General features: G+C 47.3%; 1 protein-coding gene across 9 annotated transcripts in view; it reads right to left on the bottom strand.

Annotated features, from left to right (window-relative positions):
• Positions 1–18,906, bottom strand: part of Ubr4 (ubiquitin protein ligase E3 component n-recognin 4) — a 113,957-nt gene that overhangs the window by 76,306 nt on the left and 18,745 nt on the right. For all 9 annotated transcript variants that reach the window (XM_031379259.1, XM_031379261.1, XM_031379263.1 and 6 more), the window contains exons 13-29: positions 18,730–18,867; positions 18,246–18,363; positions 17,163–17,350; positions 15,929–16,088; positions 15,766–15,851; positions 11,523–11,692; positions 10,016–10,298; positions 9,307–9,442; positions 9,062–9,141; positions 7,504–7,632; positions 6,684–6,866; positions 6,422–6,544; positions 6,100–6,329; positions 4,268–4,389; positions 3,110–3,207; positions 2,111–2,268; positions 1,401–1,610 (exon numbers count right to left, since the gene is read on the bottom strand). In XM_031379259.1, the coding sequence (XP_031235119.1) occupies positions 1,401–1,610; positions 2,111–2,268; positions 3,110–3,207; positions 4,268–4,389; positions 6,100–6,329; positions 6,422–6,544; positions 6,684–6,866; positions 7,504–7,632; positions 9,062–9,141; positions 9,307–9,442; positions 10,016–10,298; positions 11,523–11,692; positions 15,766–15,851; positions 15,929–16,088; positions 17,163–17,350; positions 18,246–18,363; positions 18,730–18,867 (2,612 nt within the window). The remainder of the gene's footprint in view (positions 1–1,400; positions 1,611–2,110; positions 2,269–3,109; positions 3,208–4,267; positions 4,390–6,099; positions 6,330–6,421; positions 6,545–6,683; positions 6,867–7,503; positions 7,633–9,061; positions 9,142–9,306; positions 9,443–10,015; positions 10,299–11,522; positions 11,693–15,765; positions 15,852–15,928; positions 16,089–17,162; positions 17,351–18,245; positions 18,364–18,729; positions 18,868–18,906) is intronic.

The following is an 18,906-nucleotide window of genomic DNA, read 5'->3' as shown; positions in this document are numbered from 1 at the left end:
ATGCAGCCCACTGAGGACCAAGATCACAGTTCAGTGGATGGACTCATGCAGCCCACTGAGGACCAAGACCACAGTTCAGAGCCCTCCCGACTGCCTCTGAAGCACATGTTGACAACTAGACCTTGAGACAAACACCTAGTTTTGTTTTGTCTAAGTTTAACATAAACACTGGCATACAGTACATGTTCAATAAATGTTTAACCCAAGAAGAGCAAGACCTCAATTTTGTCTTACTACCTCATTTCCTGGGAAAATAAAGAAGAGTGACAAGCCAGGTGTAAGCTCACACGCCTGCAGCCCCAGCATTTTGGAGGCAGATGTAGAGCATCGCAGCTCCAGGTCAGCCTGGAACTCTGTAATAGACCTCACCTCAAATGGAAAGTACAAATAAAAATTAATAAAGAGAGGAAAGGCATCTGAAGTTAAGTATCAGCTGTGGTCAGCGCATGACTGCTTCCAGAAGAGATAGAGTGTATGAGTGAATCACTCCTGCAGAGAGAAGTCACCTCAAGTGCCTATGTTGGAAAAGCAAAAGAAGGGGCTAGGGAAATGCTCAGTGTGAACTGTTTGCCACACAAGAGTGAAGACCAGAGTTCAGACTCCCAATATCCACACAGATGCTGGGTGGGTGTTGCAGCCCAGGAGGCTGGGGACAAAGGCTGGATCCCAGGAGCAGCATGGCTGACTCACACAAACTGAAAGCCTGAGCTGGGCTCCCCCGAAGACCTGGCTCACTAGCTGTGGGAGTTATAGTGGAGAACAGACAAGGAAGACCCCCAGTGTTGGCCTTGGCCCCCACACAACACCGACGTACATGGGAACATGCACACACAAACATGCAAAAGGATTTTTTTAAAGGAATGGTGATACAATCTGGTACTGCCAGAGGCTGATGCAAGAAGAACCCAAGTTCAAAGCAGCCTGTCTACAGAGCAGGACAGGGCAAATGAGGAGAGAAAAAGGCAGGCCGGCAGGCAAGTCGTCAACACTGAGGAGGTAGCAAGTGCCAGTGCTTGCACTTTCCCCGCACAGTTCCTGGGAGGGTCCTGTGCATCCCCACAGCATAGCCTAATAAGGCAGATCAAAGGCCTACTTTCCCGAGACCACCTATTTTGATAGTCACAAAACATGAGTTCCACTCACGCCTCTGTTCACCCCATCCCCACCACACCTTTCTCACTTAGTTTATGTAATGTTCCCAATATGAACACTCAACATTGCATTCTCTCAACAGTTATTCCTAGGAATCAGCCATCACAGTAGATGCCAGGACCTCTTCCCACACTTCCACATGAGCACAGGATGCCCAGAGGCCCAGTACCAAGGAGCTGTCATCACCAAAATGGTGGCAGGAGTGGTGCATCTCATCACCAGCTACAGCAGTTCTTTCAACTGCTCACCTGTTGGGATCTGCGTGGTTGGCCAGAATGTTGTAACATCCCGTGATCAGCTTCTCATACACACGAGCCAGGAACTCATCAGATTCCGCAGGTCCCAAGATGCGTTCCAGGGAGTTACTGCTGATCTCAGCAGCGCTCTCTGTGCTTGACTCCAAGAGAAGCGGTAGCAGGGTCCGGATGACCTGTGCTGGGTTCATCTCATCCGACCACCTGTAGCCAGGGGACGGAGCACATGAAGGGACTTGTCTTGAAATGCTGCCAGGCCAGCACTGGCCCACTGGGAAGAGCTTCTAGTTTAGTCTTTTCCCTTCCTTGACAGCTATTTCTTATGTGTGAACACCATACCATTTCATATTCTCCTTCACTGCCAGAAGCAAAACTCATTTTCATATAACAATTCATTTATTAAAATAGAAAACAAGATGCATTTGCATAATAATATTAAAAGAAACTAAAAGCTGTGAAAGCAATCCACCTTGAAAACTCTAGAACAGTCAATCTGGACCACTTTGAAGGCAATGCATCATGATTCCCCTGTGACCCAAGTACAGAAAGACAAACAGGCTGTCGTGTGGCCAGCCCTCCTCCTTGATTCTAGCAAACAGTTGGGAGTAAAAGTACTTTCACCTCAACTAGACTCTCCTCCTCCAGCCACAAGACAGAACACCCACCATGGACACAGGGGCCTGGCTCCAGGCTCTGGTACTTACACAATCAGATCCCCAGTCAACCTGACCAGGGAGAGGAGGGTATGTTTCAGAGAAGCCGCCAGGGGCAGACTCTGGCCACACAGAGTCCCCAGGTGAGCAGCCTGCACAGCACTGATGTAACTCTCTGATGGGATGGTATCATTGGCAAATGCGTTGCGCTGAAAAGAAAAGAACCATGTGTAACAGACAGACAGACATCAACCCTGGACAAAATCCACTAACACAAAGTAGAAAAAAAATCTGCTGTAAGCTAGGGCCTCACTAATGTGTACAAACAGCAGCCTCCACTCCACTGTCCACAAGCTCCTGAGGACACTGAGCTGAGGGGAGGAGCTAGCCTAACTTCATCAGAACAGGTTAATAGATAAATACAACAAACACTTGCTACTCCCTCCAGTTAATCTTAATGTGTAAAACTGCTGCTCACCTATAATGTCTAGGAAGCACCTGGACTGTGCAATACATCTGGCCCCCACTACTCAGACTGTAATTATCCTTAGGAACACTGCTAAGTGCTATCAACAGGCCACAGTTGTGAAGCCAAGAGAAGATGGATCATACCTCGCTCCTCAACAGAACTTGAAGGAAAGAGTAATCTGTCTGCAGAGGTCATATGAGTGGGACAGACACAAGTACTCCACAGCACTGGCAGCCCAGAAAGTCTAAGGTATGCTGTGGTCTGCTGCACGAACTCACGGCAGACAGCCTCTGACACACTGACATACGTGTAGCCTAACCCATGATAGCACATCACATGGAACCAGAGTTTCACAGGTGACAGAGGCAAGGCTCAGAGAAATACAGTGGTCTGTGCTCTGGTGATGTGGACTGCAGGGCAAAGGGACCACCTAAGAACACTTGGGTAATCAAACACACTGACTACTGACTCAGCTGTAGCCAGAATGGTAACAAGATCATCTGCAAGGAGCCAATACAAGCCTAAAGAGGAGGAATAAGGACAGAGAGAGTGGTTTAGCGCTGGATCCCAAAGGGACTCACCCAAGATCCAATGTTGGGAAACTCATTGGTGTTGATGTTATTCCAGGACTCACAGACAGACTGCACTGATGATGGTAAATTCTGCACTAGAGTTGGACCTGCAGGTGACAGTAAGCATGAGGAATCGGGGCTAGTGAGATGGCTTAGTGGGTAAGAGCACAAACTGCTCTTCCAAAGGTCCTGAGTTCAAATCCCAGCAACTACCCGAAATGAGATCTTCTGGTGAGTCTGAAGACAGCTACAGTGTACTTATTTATAATAATAAATAAATTAAAAAAAAAAAAAAGCATGAGGAATTTTCACAAGAAGGAATGCTGTAGTGTTTAAAGCAGCCCCAAATGTCAGAATCATTACTAAGACAGCTAAGACGGCTATTCCAGCAGCTGAGCTGTCTAAGGCGCAGCTAATTACCCAGCAGCTAACAATCACAGTGGTGGGGCTCTCATTCCCATCAATCCCATTCTAATCTCACAAGTAAGGATGACAACTGGCAACAAAGGAGGGAAGAAGCATCTTAGCACGGCAGGCTCCAGTCACCATCAACCCCAGCGCATCCACCCCAGTCTCAGAGGAAGGATTGCTTTGAACCCCTTCCGACCGACCCCCCAGAAGACAAATCCTGAGGGCAGGGATCATGAATATCCATGCACTGCATTCAGGGAAGCAGTAGTGACTCCAAAAGTTAAGAGTACTAAATGCGGCACTGAGGATACATATGGCTGTAAAGTGTAATGGGGAATTTCTGAGTTGAACTGCAGTCCTGCTCAGCTCTGATTCTCCACCCTGTTTTTTTTGTTTTGTTTTTTTTGCCAGACCACTCCTGGGAAAGGACAGGGACTGTTACTAAATTCTGCCAAGTCAAAGAACTTCACAGAACGAACAAAGGAACAGTAAGTAAGCAGTCTTGTCCTCAGGAACTAGCTGCTCTTGGTTTAGATTTCAGCTTCACTGACTGCATAGGAGTCATGAGTAATGAACTCGTCCTAAACTTCAGTTTGTCTGTAAGTAAACTGGAGAAACTACTCACAGAGTTACTGCAAGAGCCAATCAGATACGCCCCCCGGAAATGCCCGACAGTCAAGGTGGCTCCAGTAAGCGTAGTAAGCAGGGAGTGAAGAACTACTATCATCATTGTCCAAAAGCACTGTGGTCACTTACCCAGTGTGTTTGCCTTGCACCTACTAGAGCCGATAGCCAAGACAGCTGCGAAGCCGTGCAGCTTCTCCTGCGAGGGCTTCTCAGTGGATCCCTCTTCATTAAGGTTCTGAAGCAGATAGGCTCTGAAGGGAGAGGAGGAAGGGAACGCTGTAGGAATAAGTCCCACCATGCACACAAGAAACTGACCTTTGAGAAGCTCAAGAGCCAGAATCTGTTGCCAGTCTATTTAAGGACAAGTCACAGTGCCAGCTCCTTCATGAGCAACTAGTTCCCAAACAGCCCACCTCAGAAAAGCTCCCAAAACATGACTCCATGGCCAGCAAACGTATAGGATCCCGAATACGGCTATCCTCCTTGCCCTTCTTGGAAAGTCAGCAAAGGACATGTGTGCGTGCACGCACACGCACACACACTCTCACACTCACAGACTGTATTTTAAAAGTAAGCCAGATGATGGTGGCACACTCGGGAAATAGACAGGGAGATCTCTGAGTTTAAGGCCACCTGGTCTACAGAGTGAGTTCTAGAGCGGTCAGGGCTACACAGAGAAAACTACTTCTTGAAACACCAAATAATATATAATAATATATGGATAGAAAGACAGACAAATAGATGTATGTAAAAACAAACAAAGAAACAAACAAAGAAAACAAAGCCTGTTCAGCATTAACTTATAAAACATTCCCCAGCTTCTTAGCCACAGAAAACCCAGTGGCAGTTCAGATTGGGGAAGCACCAAGCCGGGAGGCAGATCAAAGCCTAGGTTCTGCTGACTCATGGCTGCTACAGTCCACCAATATCAAAAAGGATGTCTGGCACACAGTAGGGCATTTGTGATCTAGTTATGCCTCCTGTTTGTTCACTATAATTGCCTCCAGCAACAGCCCTCAATGTACAAGGCATTAGACACTAAGAGACAGGATTACTTAAGTTACAACAATCCAGGTCCCTATCAGTGGACTAGTCACCACAGAAAAGGGCTGAACAATGAGACCCCAGGGAGCAGATGGTCAGTGAGGTGGCCAGGCAGGACCGGCTGCACGGGAAAGCTGCTCCCCTGCGGCACCAGACTGTTACCTGAGGCCAGCGTTGCCAGCCTGCTCACACTTGCTCATGAGCACTTCTGGGGACACACAGCGTAGAATCAAAGTCTCATGGAGCCGAGTCAGCTGCCAGTCCTCCTGTTTCTGTGCCCTGAGTACAATCTAGCACTGGCTATCCTGACTGTTCCTTCCTTTCTCATCACGTACTGAAGACAGAATCTCTCAGTTCAACTTAGGGAAAACCAGGAATCTCAATTTGTGGGTAATCTCTAGTTTGTACATATTGAAAATGAACTTTAAATTTTTAAATATCAACTGCTGAGCAAGTTTTTTTAGAATGTATAATTTGCAAGGTTTGCTGAAGAAAGAGAACAGCTTGAAATAGCCTCTAACGCATTAGGGAATGTTTGTGTGTCTGCAAGCTCACGTCTGAGAGGCTGAGCCTCAGGACTGCCACAGCTCCAGAGGAAGCCACAGAGGAAGACTATTCCAAACAGGTAACAACTGCTCCTAGACCTGGGCCCATGAAATGAAGTCCTGCAGGGGCTTCATTCCCACCACAAACAGACACTCAGAAAAACACCTATGCTCTCTGTAGCCTAGAGCTGGACTTGTACAAGCACTTGGTGAAATTATAAAAGTTAAACATCCTGGGACTCATGAGCTGACTGAAACTTCTCTGACTGTCACCCTTTCACTTCCTGCACCAAAGGGAAAACGCAAAGCTCACACACAAGGAAAGGATACACACAGACCCAGGGATCTTTCAAAGCGTGCTGGTCTCCACACCTGGTGAATGAGGCGTAGGTGTCAATGAGCTGCAGCGTAGCTGGAAGGAGGTTCTTGGTGATCTCAGATGATTTATGAGGATCAGTCTCTGCTGCCATCTTAGAAAAGTGCTCATCCAGAGAGACCTGGACCTTCGAGACAGCGGCATCCAGGGTATAGATGGACTGCAGACTAGGGATCTCATGCAGCTGGAGAACGGCGGTGCAGTCGATGGAGCAGAATGAGGAGATCTTTAAAAGCACACAGGATATTAATTAATTAGTTGTGACAAAAGGCTCTGACGGAGCCCAGTTGTGTCATTACAATCAGAACAACAGCATACCTGTCGGGCAAAGTACTCCTCTACAATGTCAACATCATACTTCACTGAGCAACACTTGCTGACAGCCAGCTCTATGAGAGAGCCTGCGTGCTCGGGCTTCATGCCTTGTTTGATAAGGTGATCCTATTTGGATAGCAAGAAAGAGAGTTTAGGAAAAACAACCTGGAAAGTCCAAAGCTTTCATTAATTTTAGAAGTCCCCATGGTACACAGCAAGTCGCCTGTGAAGCTCCATCACAGCAAGCTGAGCTCCCCTCTGGCACCTTTATCCAGCTGACGTAGGAACTGATCCGGAGGCGAGATGACCATCGCAGAGTGTGTAAGATGTCACATTCACTCATCTCAGGTGAGTTTATGGCCAGCTGGTTCATGTAAGTCTTTGAAGGTGGCAAAATTCCTAAGATCCTCCAGAGAATCAAGAAGTAATACTGCAGGGCGCAGGCCTCCTGAGGAGGTGAACAGAGCAGTGGAAGCACGTGGCACACTCAGATCTCCCTAATGTAACAACTGTTCAAAGGCAGCCTTCCAAACAGAACCTGTGTCTACTGTGAACTGAGTGAGAGGCCCGCTAGAGCATCTTAGCACACAAGCACTAAGTCAAACAGGCAGATGCTCTACAACACTCTGTTCCTCTCTACACGCTTAGAAGCTGAAGGATGCTTGCAGACAGCTCTGGCTCCCCAGGACTTCACCATCTAACCAGGAAAAAGAGGACATAACCTGGGCAGGACCATAATCAGCCAGCGCACTAACAGCCTCAACTTCTGAGAACTGTTCTGAGATTCAAGAAATCCACAAGTACTCACAGGCCCATAGAAGCTCAAGTGTGAGGCTTCTGCCGTGACACAACAATCAGGGGGCGACACTTGGGCTGCTATTAACCCTCAGAGTCACATTTCTCTCAATGTCAACCAAAAAAAAAAATTATAGCTGACAGTACCATGCAAACTACATGGAAATGCTATAGAACCAGTCCATTTTGCAAACAAACACTGAATGTGTAGCTCAGGCCCAGAGGAAACTTCAATAGAATGAGGGTCACCACACATACACACCCAGCCCTCCCAGTGTCCGCCATCTTACCAGGGCTGTCACCTTCTTATTTTCCTTTCTCCTGATTGTATCAAGCTGAGATCCAGCCGCAAGTAGGGTAGTCAGTGAGGAATAAAGTTCATCGTACTTGACAAGCTTGGAGAAAAGAACTTCACATGCCTAATACCAAGAAAGACCAAAAATAATACAGGCGTGTGCCACGCACACTTTGCAGTATTTGAGGCGTAAACTTCAAGGAAAGTCAGTCTCCTGCCTCCGCATTGTCGCCTGGCACCCCAAACTCAGAGGTAGCCCAGATATGTCCTCGTACTTGTGTGCTAGGGGCCCACAAAGATATCATTTCTTTACAGCTAGTAAGAGAAAATTCAGACATTGCTCTCTGACCTTCACCAATGTTCCAAAATCCTAGTCAAACCCTGGCTTGGAATGTTAAGCCATTCTAACTAATTGCCTCCAGCATTGTGGGTAGGGCATTAGAGCTTACAGAAAGAGAGACAGCATAGAACATTCAGCATTCAGTAGCAAGCAGTCAATAATTCAGCATTCGGACTCACTAGCACTCGTACTAACTAGAACTTAGGTAGAGTAGCAGCCCCCTGGGCCCAGAGCACTTGGGCCCGGGGGGGTGGGGGTGGGGGTGGGGGTGTAGCACCAGTCAAGATTCAAGAGATTGAGCATTCGAGATTCGAACATTCAACATTGAAGATTCAGCATTAAGGACTCGAGATTCAAGCCTCTATTCTCCTGGCTGGCGCACCCACAGCCTCCCGGGACTCTGGCCGGGACCATGCAGCCCGAACATACTCAGAGCCCAGGGGTGCTGCACCAGTCCATAGGAGATGGCTGCTGGTTTAGACCTAATGTGTTTTAGATGGCCTCAGATGTGCCTCGACTACTGAGCTGCCAGATTTTTCATTTCTCTCTTTTGCAATGATTGTAAAAGCCTCATGTCATTTTTGAGAAATACACTCAGACCTTACACCATTCGTGTCTAGTCTGCTTGTCAAAGCCGAATTCCGTGCACACCTGGCCAGAACCCATCTTCCCGTGGAACAAGGGACCCCATAAGAAACCCCAGTCCGTGGCAAGTGTGGTGACATACACCTCCGATCCCAGCACTCAGGCAGGGGGATCTCTCTGAGTTCCAGGCCAATGGACTACATAGTGACACCCTGTCTCAGAAAATTTAAAAAAAAAAAAAAGACAATTCTTTTCTTCATACTGAAACATTTACTCCTCCTGGCCCTGCTTGAAAACTTAGCCTCCTGACTATAAAAGCATCCCACCTCATCCTTACTTGGTCCCTTTTTGCAGCAGACTGGCAGTTGTGGGCTTCACACTTAAGCCTACATATTAATACAAGCATACAGTAAAAGATTTTAGAATGGAGGGCACCTGACCCATGTGTAAAAATGGCTTTCAAATTTTGACCAGGGCAGGGCAAGGCACATCTTATAACCCCATTTGCTCAAGAAGCTGAGGCAGGATCATTCTACCTTAAAAGCATACGGAAAAATCCTAACTCTTAGGGGGAAAAAGGGAAGAGGAGAAGAAGACAGACGGACAGAAAAGAGAAAATCTGCAGTACCTCAGAATCCAGACGGTTCAAATCCTCCTCGGAGGCCTCTGCAGACAGGACACAGTAGAACCTGGGTTGTGGGGCTGCATCTGGAAAAGGATGACCTTACTAAGCAAGCGTAAGGTACGTGGAAGTCAATGTCTAAAACTTTTCTAAACCACCCACAGGGGCCAAAGCGCCTGCTCAAGTCACCAAGCCTCCACCAACAAAGAGCAATACGTCATCACCCTCTGGCTGAAAATCTTCCTTCTGACCTGATGAAAAATGTTTGCACCAATTTTCTTCTACTTCCTTGAACCCGTGATACAGAGGAGTGTTGGCGCGGCGGCTGCTGCTGTCTTGGGATCCATTGGCCCACCCAAAGGGGGGGCTTAGCAGGTTGTGCTGCACCTTTGAAACGCAGACATTAGTTAAGGATATACAGTCACCAACATGCTGTTCACACCAGGGATAACAACATATCTAGCAATACCAAAACGTGCACCATCAAATGAAGATGAAATTTTGAAGGTTTTTCTGTAATTGCTTTTGGAAAGCAATTTTTTATAGTACATCAAGCGGAATGATGCTCCATGAACTAGTTTAAGAACTGCTGAGCATAGCACCTCTTAACCACCCTTGTGTGTATATTCACAGAAGGCTACAACTATAGCATTTACTGCAGGACCCTTCCTCAGGCACTAACACTGAGGGAGGGGGCAAGGCTGAGGGCACTGTTGCTTCTGGAAATGCAGGATGGATGAGAAAGAATATGCATGAGTAAACACTAGAACAAGAGCACAGCCACCAGCCAGCAGCCAAGGAATAGTCCCTAGTTAGCACTTCAAGCCAAAAAGGAAGGCCAACCCCAAAGGCTTAGGTATCATAAAGCCTTCACAAGGACAGATAAAACCTTATTGCCTGCAGAGAATGGAGCTCTCAGCAGGAGAGCAAGGAGAGCAAAGAGAGGGTGTGGGTCTTCACCTGCTCAAACAGATACACAGGAGCTTTGGAGTACTGATGAAGTAGGTAGTCGAAGATCAAGAGGAGGCGGGCCAGGATCAGAGGCGCAGAGCGCATCTGCACCTCCATGTTAACACTCAGCTCCTGAATGCTCTGCACAAGCATGGTCAAGATGGCCCGGCGGCCCTTCTCAGAGAAGCTGTGGAAGATGAGCAGCAGCAGCTGCAGGTGCTCAACATTCAGGTCTTCTGTCTCACTGGGCACCACCCCCTGCAATGCGTTCTGCTTCATGGTGGTCAAAAACCTGGAGCAGAGAAAGGGGAGCATATCTGGTGGAGAGACCCCAGAAAGACCAACACCCAGTGCTGCACAGAGAACAGGTTAAAGAACAAAACTGGTGCAGAGAAGCCAGCCAAAAGTCAAATGTGGGCCAGCAAGATGGCGCAATGGGGTTAAGACACTCGCCACCAAGCCTACCACCCCTTGTTCCAACCCTGGGTCTCACTTGATAAGAAAGAACCAACTTCACAAGTGGTCCTCCAACCTCTACAAGAATGATATGACACAAGTGATTGGTGACACACATGCACACACGCACACTCACACGCACAAAGTTCTAAGCCAGGTAGGATGCACAATGAGATCCAGGAGGAAAGGGAGAGGGAAAGGAGATGCTACAATATTTAAGAACTTGTCAGAGGCCGGGCGGTAGTGGCGCACGCCTTTAATCCCAGCACTTGGAAGCAGAGGCAGGCAGATTTCTGAGTTCAAGGCTAGCCTGGTCTACAGACTGAGTTTCAGTACAGCCAGGGCTACACAGAGAAGCCCTTTCTAGGAAAGAAAAAAAGAAACAAGAAAAAAGAAAAAAAAAAAGGAGTGAGCACAGCCAACGTATGTATGTCCTTTGGCTTTTAGGAAAGAGATCTGTGCTTTAATAAGGAGCCCTTCCTCCACCCCTCGCTCCCAGAGCCTTCTTGCACAACTGTGCCATGAAGAGCACAGTGGCCCTCTGGCATTCAAAGAGGGCTATGATCTCGAAATCCAACATTACAGCTATTTGATCCTGGATAGAAGAGCAAAGCCTTTTAGGAAAACAAGTGCTTTGAAGCCTAACCATGTAAACAAAGCAGGCAAAGCAAGGCCTTCTAAGGGGGATTTAGGTGGTTAAGCTTAGCTTCCCCCAAGGAAACCAGTTCTTTAAAATTTATCCAAAAATGGCAGCAAGCCACTGTATGTGGGCTCGCGTAGGAAGCACACTAACCAAGGGCAGCTCAGCCTTTCTCTTTCAGGAGACTGCTCATCTTTGGAATCTAGATGACAAGGATCACGAGCTCTCCCTACAGATCACATCTGGCTACGGAAGGCACCTCTTCCCAGCCCACGCTGTTTAACAGCACATCTGCCAAACTCCCCCATACATCACCTCTCCCCCTCATAAACACACGAGGCAACTTCTCACAGCCAGACTGCCAGCCCCTCAGTCAGACCCCTGGAAACAGTGCTCAATCACCTACAGATAGGGCCTTACCTGTCCCACACTTTCAGGCATTCAGGGACATCAGGGTCACCTTGTGCTCCAGCTTTATGCTGCCAGATAAGCAGGAGGCGGGAAAGCACAGAGAGGCCTTGGGGGTGAATGTACAGCGGCCAAGGGCCTTCAGAGAAAGGAGCAACACCCAGCTGCTGTAGCAGTGTATTCTGAAAGAAAGGACACAACGGACCATTAGAAAAGAGACACAGAAAAAGTCAAAAGGTTATGTACATTACCTATGCTCCTTTTTTGAGTAATGAATAAAGGACTTGGCAGTATGTATCTAGAAGAGAACTGGAGAAAAATCCTGTTGTTCAACAAATTAGAAAAATAAGATGAACCCTAACCACACCTGCAGCTGAATCAGAGCCTACAATAGGTGCTGAAAACGGACAAGAGCTTGGAGACAGGGGAGTCAGATAGCTTTCAAAAAGGCTGTGAAGTGAACACTTGGTACCTCCAGAAGGAAATTCAACAGAGTCACAACAGCGTGAGGACTGGGTGTTTTTGTTTTGTATTGTTTTGTTTTGACAGCCTGCTGGCTCTGGACTCAAAGGGATTAAAGGCATGTGCCTGCACACCTGGCTGTGGACACACACACACACACACACACTAGCTGTTTACTCACAGCTAGTTACTCAGACTGGTACCATGGGGGGGGGGGGGGGGGGTTGGTTTGCGTATCTGACAAGCGGTAAAGCAAGAAAAATGTGGCCTGTGAGAGTCAGTATGTCTTTCTAAGCAGGGCTATCATTGCTCCCAGCTGAGTATCCCTCCTGGCCAACTAAGTGCAAACACACAGTGATCAGGTGCCATTGAACACCACACAAGTGTACAGCCACACTACTCCAAATGTGCCTGATCTTGTACCAACATTGCACAAATGCCTGATTTCCCATACAGCTTTGAAAGACACAAATCATGCTAGAAGAAGTTTCTAAGTCTGACAAACTAAATGCAACTCCTTGGAATTCAGCATCCATCATTCCAACTACAGGGATCTTTAAGCACCAGGCGGTTACCCCAGGACAAGCACGGCACCAAGAGCCATGCATAGACTTTCCCAGCGAGCATGCCAGGCAGTCAAAGGATGGGTGTTCCGTGTTCCACATCACTAATGAAGGACGCAGAAGACCATATGCAGGATGAACAGGGAAGGCAGGTTTATTCCAACAGCATTGATTACAGGGGGCAAATCTGAAAGGGAGCAGCACTGCCTGGATGACCTTACCTGACCTTAGCAGACTGCCTGCTCCACACACTAGGAAAGCAGCAGAGGGGCTGCACCAAGTGCAGCTTTTCCATAGCCCTCCAGTGGGAAAGCCCACGTGCTATGGTAACAAAAAGTCATCAGTAAGGCTTTCATTTCTTCCCTAACTAACAATAGGTTATGGGTCTCAGGAAGAACACAGATCCTTTAACGTCCTGACAGCTGAAGAGCAAGTTCAAGACACAGCTCTCTCTACTGTTAACTCGGCACCTGGACACAAATGCTCCATATTGTACTCCAAGGAAGCAGAGCCCATGTAGAGGATCTGGTGGCAGACAGGAGAGGCCAGGCAGCCTTCACTGCCTACAGTCCAGCAGAGGTGCTTACAGAGGCCTAGGAACTCCAGCTCGCCCGAGACGCGCATCCCATCTCTATTGTCTAGGCAGGACACGACAGCATGAACTCTGAGGCTCCTCTCAGTAAAGTCCAATCTGGAGAAGGGGCTGAGCACTGTGGCAGGAGCAGCTCCACACAGTCTGGGAAGCCTCGCAGGCCACACACTCACTCAACGGTGCTCTCACTACTCAGCTGACACTTCCTGCCAAAGCAAAATGTCTCACCTAACGGTAGCAAGTACTAAATGAGAACTGTCTTCTTAAACAAGAGGAAAAAACTTTAAGAAATATCTCAAACAGTTTAGGATTCTGAATTTTTTTTTTTTTTTTTTTTGGTTTTTCCAGACAGGGTTTCTCTGTGTAGCCCTGGCTGTCCTGGAACTCCCTCTGTAGACCAGGCTGGCCTCTAACTCAGAAATCTGCCTGCCTCTGCCTCCCAAGTGCTGAGATTAAAGGCGTGAGCCACCACTGCCCGGCTGAAATTTTAACTTTTTCTAATACCTTCCTAAATTTTATCCCTTTAGGAGAAACTGACAAGCCCCTAAAATACAGTGCATCTATAATCCGCAAAAATAATTGTTTTCTTTAGACTGTTGAGATTAAGAGCCTCACAATGGTGCCGAGGATAACCTTGAATCTGTACCCCTCCTACTCAGCCTTCTCAGCCTTAGGCACTGGAAAAATGAACAGTTAACAGAGAAACTTTCAAAATAGTCTCAGACCAAACTACTGGAGATCCACCTGATGAAACAGCATCAAAAGAAGGATCCAGAAGAAATCATCCTTAAGTCTGTGGTGCTGGGATCAAGACCAGAGCCGTACGATTTGGCAAATGCTATGCCACTGAGCTACCCTCTGACCCAGAATTGAATGTTTAACAATCTCCTCAGGAACCTCTGTGTACACTAAATAAAGATTAGGAAACACCAACTTTGCTCATTACAAAAAGTTAGGAGTTGGGTGCAATGACAAATGTGCCTGTAATCCTAGGCTAATGCAGGAGGATTGCCCAGAGTTTGAGATCAGGCGAGGCTATATCAAGTCCTAAGTCAACTGCAACTACAGAGAAGTCTAGTCTTAATAAAAACAAACCAAGGGGGCTGGCGAGATAGCTCAACAGGTAAGAGCACTCACTGACTGCTCTTCCGAAGGTCCTGAGTTCAATTCCCAGCAACCACATGGTGGCTCACAACCATCCATAATGAGATCTGGCGCCCTCTTCTGGTGCATCTGAAGACAGCTACAGTGAATTATGCCAGAGTGAGCAGGCCAGAGCAAGCCAGACCAGCAGAGGTCCTGAGTTCAATTCCCCTGCAGCCACGGCCATCTATACAGCTACAGTGTACTCATACCCATAAAATAAATAAAATGAATATTAAAAAAAACTAAAAAAAAAAATAAAATAAAAACAAACCAAGTTATCAAAACATGAATGCTACCAAATATGAGAAAAGGATGTGAATCCACACGACCTGACATCTTGTTGGTTGGAGTGAAAACAGCACTGTGGCCTGATGGGCTCCTCTCACCCAATAAGACCTGATGGGCTGTCGCTCACCCCATAAGACCTGGCAATTCTACTCCAACTGACAGCCCCAGGAGAACCAATCTTCTCTACACATAACAGGTTAACACAATTAAGAAAGACCATAGCAAAATCTGGAATGCAATGAGCCTGGACACAGTATCTCAGTGGAACGGAGATGAATCAAGTGGTATAACGCAGGCACAATGGGTATTCAGAGAGCAGTGTAAATAAAGGCTCCAGAAATGCCCACTCCAGACCTAGCCAAAGGTACTGCATGAAGTGAAGAGTCAAGCACACAAGCACATAATGCCACTCACTGTAAGCTAAACCTGTGCTTAATTTGGAGATTATAGATACATATGAAACTAAAAAATGAGGACTGGGGCTGGCAAGATGGCTCAGCTGGTAAGAGCACTGACCTCTCTTCTGAAGGTCCTGAGTTCGGATCCCAGCAACCACATGGTGGCTCACAACCACCCATAATGAGATCTGACACCCTCTTCTGGTGCTCTAAAGACAGCTACATTGTATTACACTGGAGTGAGCGGGGTGGAGCAAGTGGGGCCGTCCTGAGTTCAATTCCTAGCAGCCACATGATGGCTCTTGGCCATCTGTATAGCTACAGTGTACTCATACACACAAAATAAATAAATAAATCTTTAAAAAAAATGAGGACTGAGGATTGAGACCACCACCTTCTTTGGTAGGGAGAATCGTATGCTGCATGCTCACATTCAAGGTCCTGGACTCAGGATGATAGTTTGTAAAGGAGAGCAAGCATGTCTCTCGTGATCTGAGTGCTCCTTGAAAGTGCCTTTTACTTTGTACTTCCCCAAAAGACAGGTGAACATTTATCAACCATATTTTGTAACTAGCTTTTGCTGAGTACCACCTACTGGTCTACTATGAGAAGCACTGGGGGTTTATGTTTTCTTCCTTTAATATTCATGACTTTTTCTTCCATAGATCCTAACCTCTGCACGGGGCAACACAGCACACCCAAGCACAGCAGAGAATAAGGACAAAGCACCCTTCCATGACGAGAGCCACCACGTTCCAGGGAAAGCATGAAGTGCTCCCTCCTAGACAGCAACAGTGCACACCAACCTGCAGGTTCGGGGACTGTAGGTCAGAAGTCACCAGGGAGTGGTTGAAGTGATAGAGAGCAGCAGCAAAGTCCTCATCTGATGACCCTTCGGACAGAGGGAGACAGTTACTCAGGAGCTTGGAACCCTAAGTGCCCTGCTGCAGCACCCAGCTTTCCACTGACCTTTGAGTCCGTCTTTGTCAACCTCCTTGATGATGCTGGCCAGGGTGGCCATGTGGTGCTCGGAAAGGGAGACGCTCAGATAGTTCCGAATGAAATTGTTCCGAGAGTTCAGCATGGAAGATGTGATAAAGTTCAGGATGTTGGAAGCCAGACCTAAGAACTGAAAGGAACAGAACAACTCAGAGCAGTGTCATGAGCTATAAAGCTTCTGCCAACCCTAAACGCAACTAGAATTACACAAGCCCATACACGTCTCCACGCCAGAAGGGAGGGCTATCACTTAACTCTCCTAGTGGGAATGTCCATGATGACACTCAGCTACACAGAAGGGCAGACCCACTCGATGCAGCCAACCTCAGAAAACACTGCGTGCGGCCGGACCTCTGAGCTGATCCCAGCCCTGTCCCTCAAGACATTACCAGTAACATACTGAAGATTGATCCTACATCAATGATTACTATACATTGATTATTATACAATGATTATTATACATACAGATATTCTCACTTCTCTATTATTAAATTAGTTTGTCATTATTGTAAAAACTAATTATTGAATGATTATATAAGGGCTAGAGAGATGGCTCAGTGATTAAGAGCACTGACTGCTGCTCTTCCAGAGGTCCTAAGTTCAATTCCCAGCAACCACATGGTGGCTCACAACCATCTGTAGTGCGATCCGATGCCCTCTTCTGGTGCCTCTAAGGAGAGCTACCGTGTACTCACATACGTAAATATTAAAAAAAATAGAAAAAATACATATAAATGTTTTATGCCCATAATCTCAACATGAAGTTATATAAGGCTACATTAAAGAATTGTGCCTGACTCATTACTATGATAAACTATCAGAATAGGGGCTGAAATACAAACGAAAATCAATAAATGTTGGTTGAATGAGGAAGTAAGCATTTATGACGCATGCACCAACCCTATGCTAGAGTGAAGACACTTTCCCAACGCCCTCAGGGCGCATGCAATCACTCCCCAACAAGGAGACATTCAGATTCTGGCCCAGAACCATACAACTCAAATCAACTTCTCCTTATTTATTCCTAGTACTGGAAGCATGCTATTTGATGGCAAGATTCCTACTGGAAGTCCTGCAGAGACAGATCTAAGTACTACAGGTATCCAACTTATCAATGCTTTAGGTCCGACGACACCCGCTCCTCGGTTCAACCACTCACTCTACTCAAGTAACACTCCCATGGAACCTCAGAAACCAATCTTACCAACTCAGGATCTTTACGACTGGCCAAGATGTTACCCTTCTCACCAGATGCCTGTTTACTGGGGCTTTTAACCCGAGGAGAGCTCTCCAGAGGAGGAGGTGGTGGAGGGGGTGGAGGTGCAGCTTTTTCTTTACTGGGAGAGATGGTCTCCTCAAACCATTGCCCCAAAATAGGCTCACTGTCATCGTCTGAAGAGAAAGAGCATATCACAAAAAGAGCAATTTTTATGTGTGTGAACCTGTTTTCTCTAACTGCTGGAGTCGAAGATCACAGGACACCCTGATGCTGAGGACGGGACCTAAGCCTGTCAATCTGTCAAGACATCTAAATGGATACATGAGTGCTTCCATCTTATTATACAGGGATTACAGTGCAGTGAAACTGACTTCTGAAGAGGTCCAACAACAGAAGAGAAACCATTTCCTCTTATCTGCCTGCCTGGAAAGGGGCCCAACATTTTTTAGAGTAGCGGCACACCCAAGGTGGTGAGAAGCAGGCCCCTTGGTGTTTCACACTGCTCCGCAAACTTGAGCATGGAAAAAAAAATATAACAAAAACCTGAGACCACCCCCTCTACACTCTTCAACTGCTCCCTATGTGCTCCTCAGCTCCAAATCCCTGAGGTTAAACCAAACCCCTGCCACAGGGTCTTTTGACCTGTGCAGGGAGCACAGAGGTCCCAGCATAGGTCAACAAAGGAGCAAACAGGAATACTTTGGTTCTGGCAGAAAAGAAAAGAAAAGCTACATGGGATTGACAGAAAGCAGTCATTAGCATGTCACCTTCGACACTCAGCTTCCTCTCTAGCCCAGGCTGGCCTCCAATTCAGTGAAGTACATCAATAATGACCTTGAACATCTGCCTCTCTTCCTGCCTCCCTAGTGCTGGGATTACAGCTGCGCATTACCACACCTGGTTTACAGGGTGGAGGGGGTCTAGCCCAGGGCTTCACACACTCTAGGGAAGAACTTTCCCACCACACCCTGCCCCTCAAGCTGCTCTTAAACAGCACACACAGCATTTTGAGAACACATAAAAGCAAGGGCAGAGAAACCCAAGGAGCAGAGGGCTAGCCCTGGCTACCTTGGCTGCTGTCGTCCTCTGTGCTACTGAAGTCGTCCTCGTAGTACGTGTTGGAGTCAGTGGAGGCGCTAGCATCGCTGCTCATGGAGCCCTTCCTCTGCCGCTGCAGGACACACGCCTAGGGAAACACGAGGGTGCAGAGCCCATGAGCTGGAGTGTCCACCATGCTTCTGCTTCAGATGTGTTACCATGGACCACCAGGGTCAGCAGACAGCTGAAGTTGGTCATCAATAACCACTTCCAAAGTTCCACAAACTACCCTTTCAAGATGAGTACAGTGACATCATGTGCCTGTAATCCAAAGATGATAAAGCAGGAGGACCAGCAGCATGCCGGAATGCAAGCCCAGCTTAGGCAACAGAGATCATAAGAAAGGGAGATGGGAAGAGAAGAAGAGGGGTCTAGGGAGGACTCTTTTCCAATACCACCACTGCAGTCTGCGATCTTAAGCATCATGGTCTACGTCAGCTTGACTTCCACCCACCTTTCTGTATGAAGTTGAAAGTAAAGTCAAGAGCAGGTTTGTCAGCGGGACAGAGTCAATCAGCCGTTGAATCCTTTGTGTGGAGGTGCTCTGGGCCATGATACTCAGGACTGCAGGGGGACCATCTGTCTCCCAGCCCTGATGATAACAAAATCAAAGCATAGTAGTCATGTTACT

Source organism: Mastomys coucha, unplaced genomic scaffold, assembly GCF_008632895.1.
Source record: "Mastomys coucha isolate ucsf_1 unplaced genomic scaffold, UCSF_Mcou_1 pScaffold18, whole genome shotgun sequence".
NCBI lineage: Eukaryota > Metazoa > Chordata > Mammalia > Rodentia > Muridae > Mastomys > Mastomys coucha.
The sequence above is the reverse complement of the archived record's forward strand: the minus strand, read 5'-3'. Positions and strand labels throughout refer to the sequence as shown.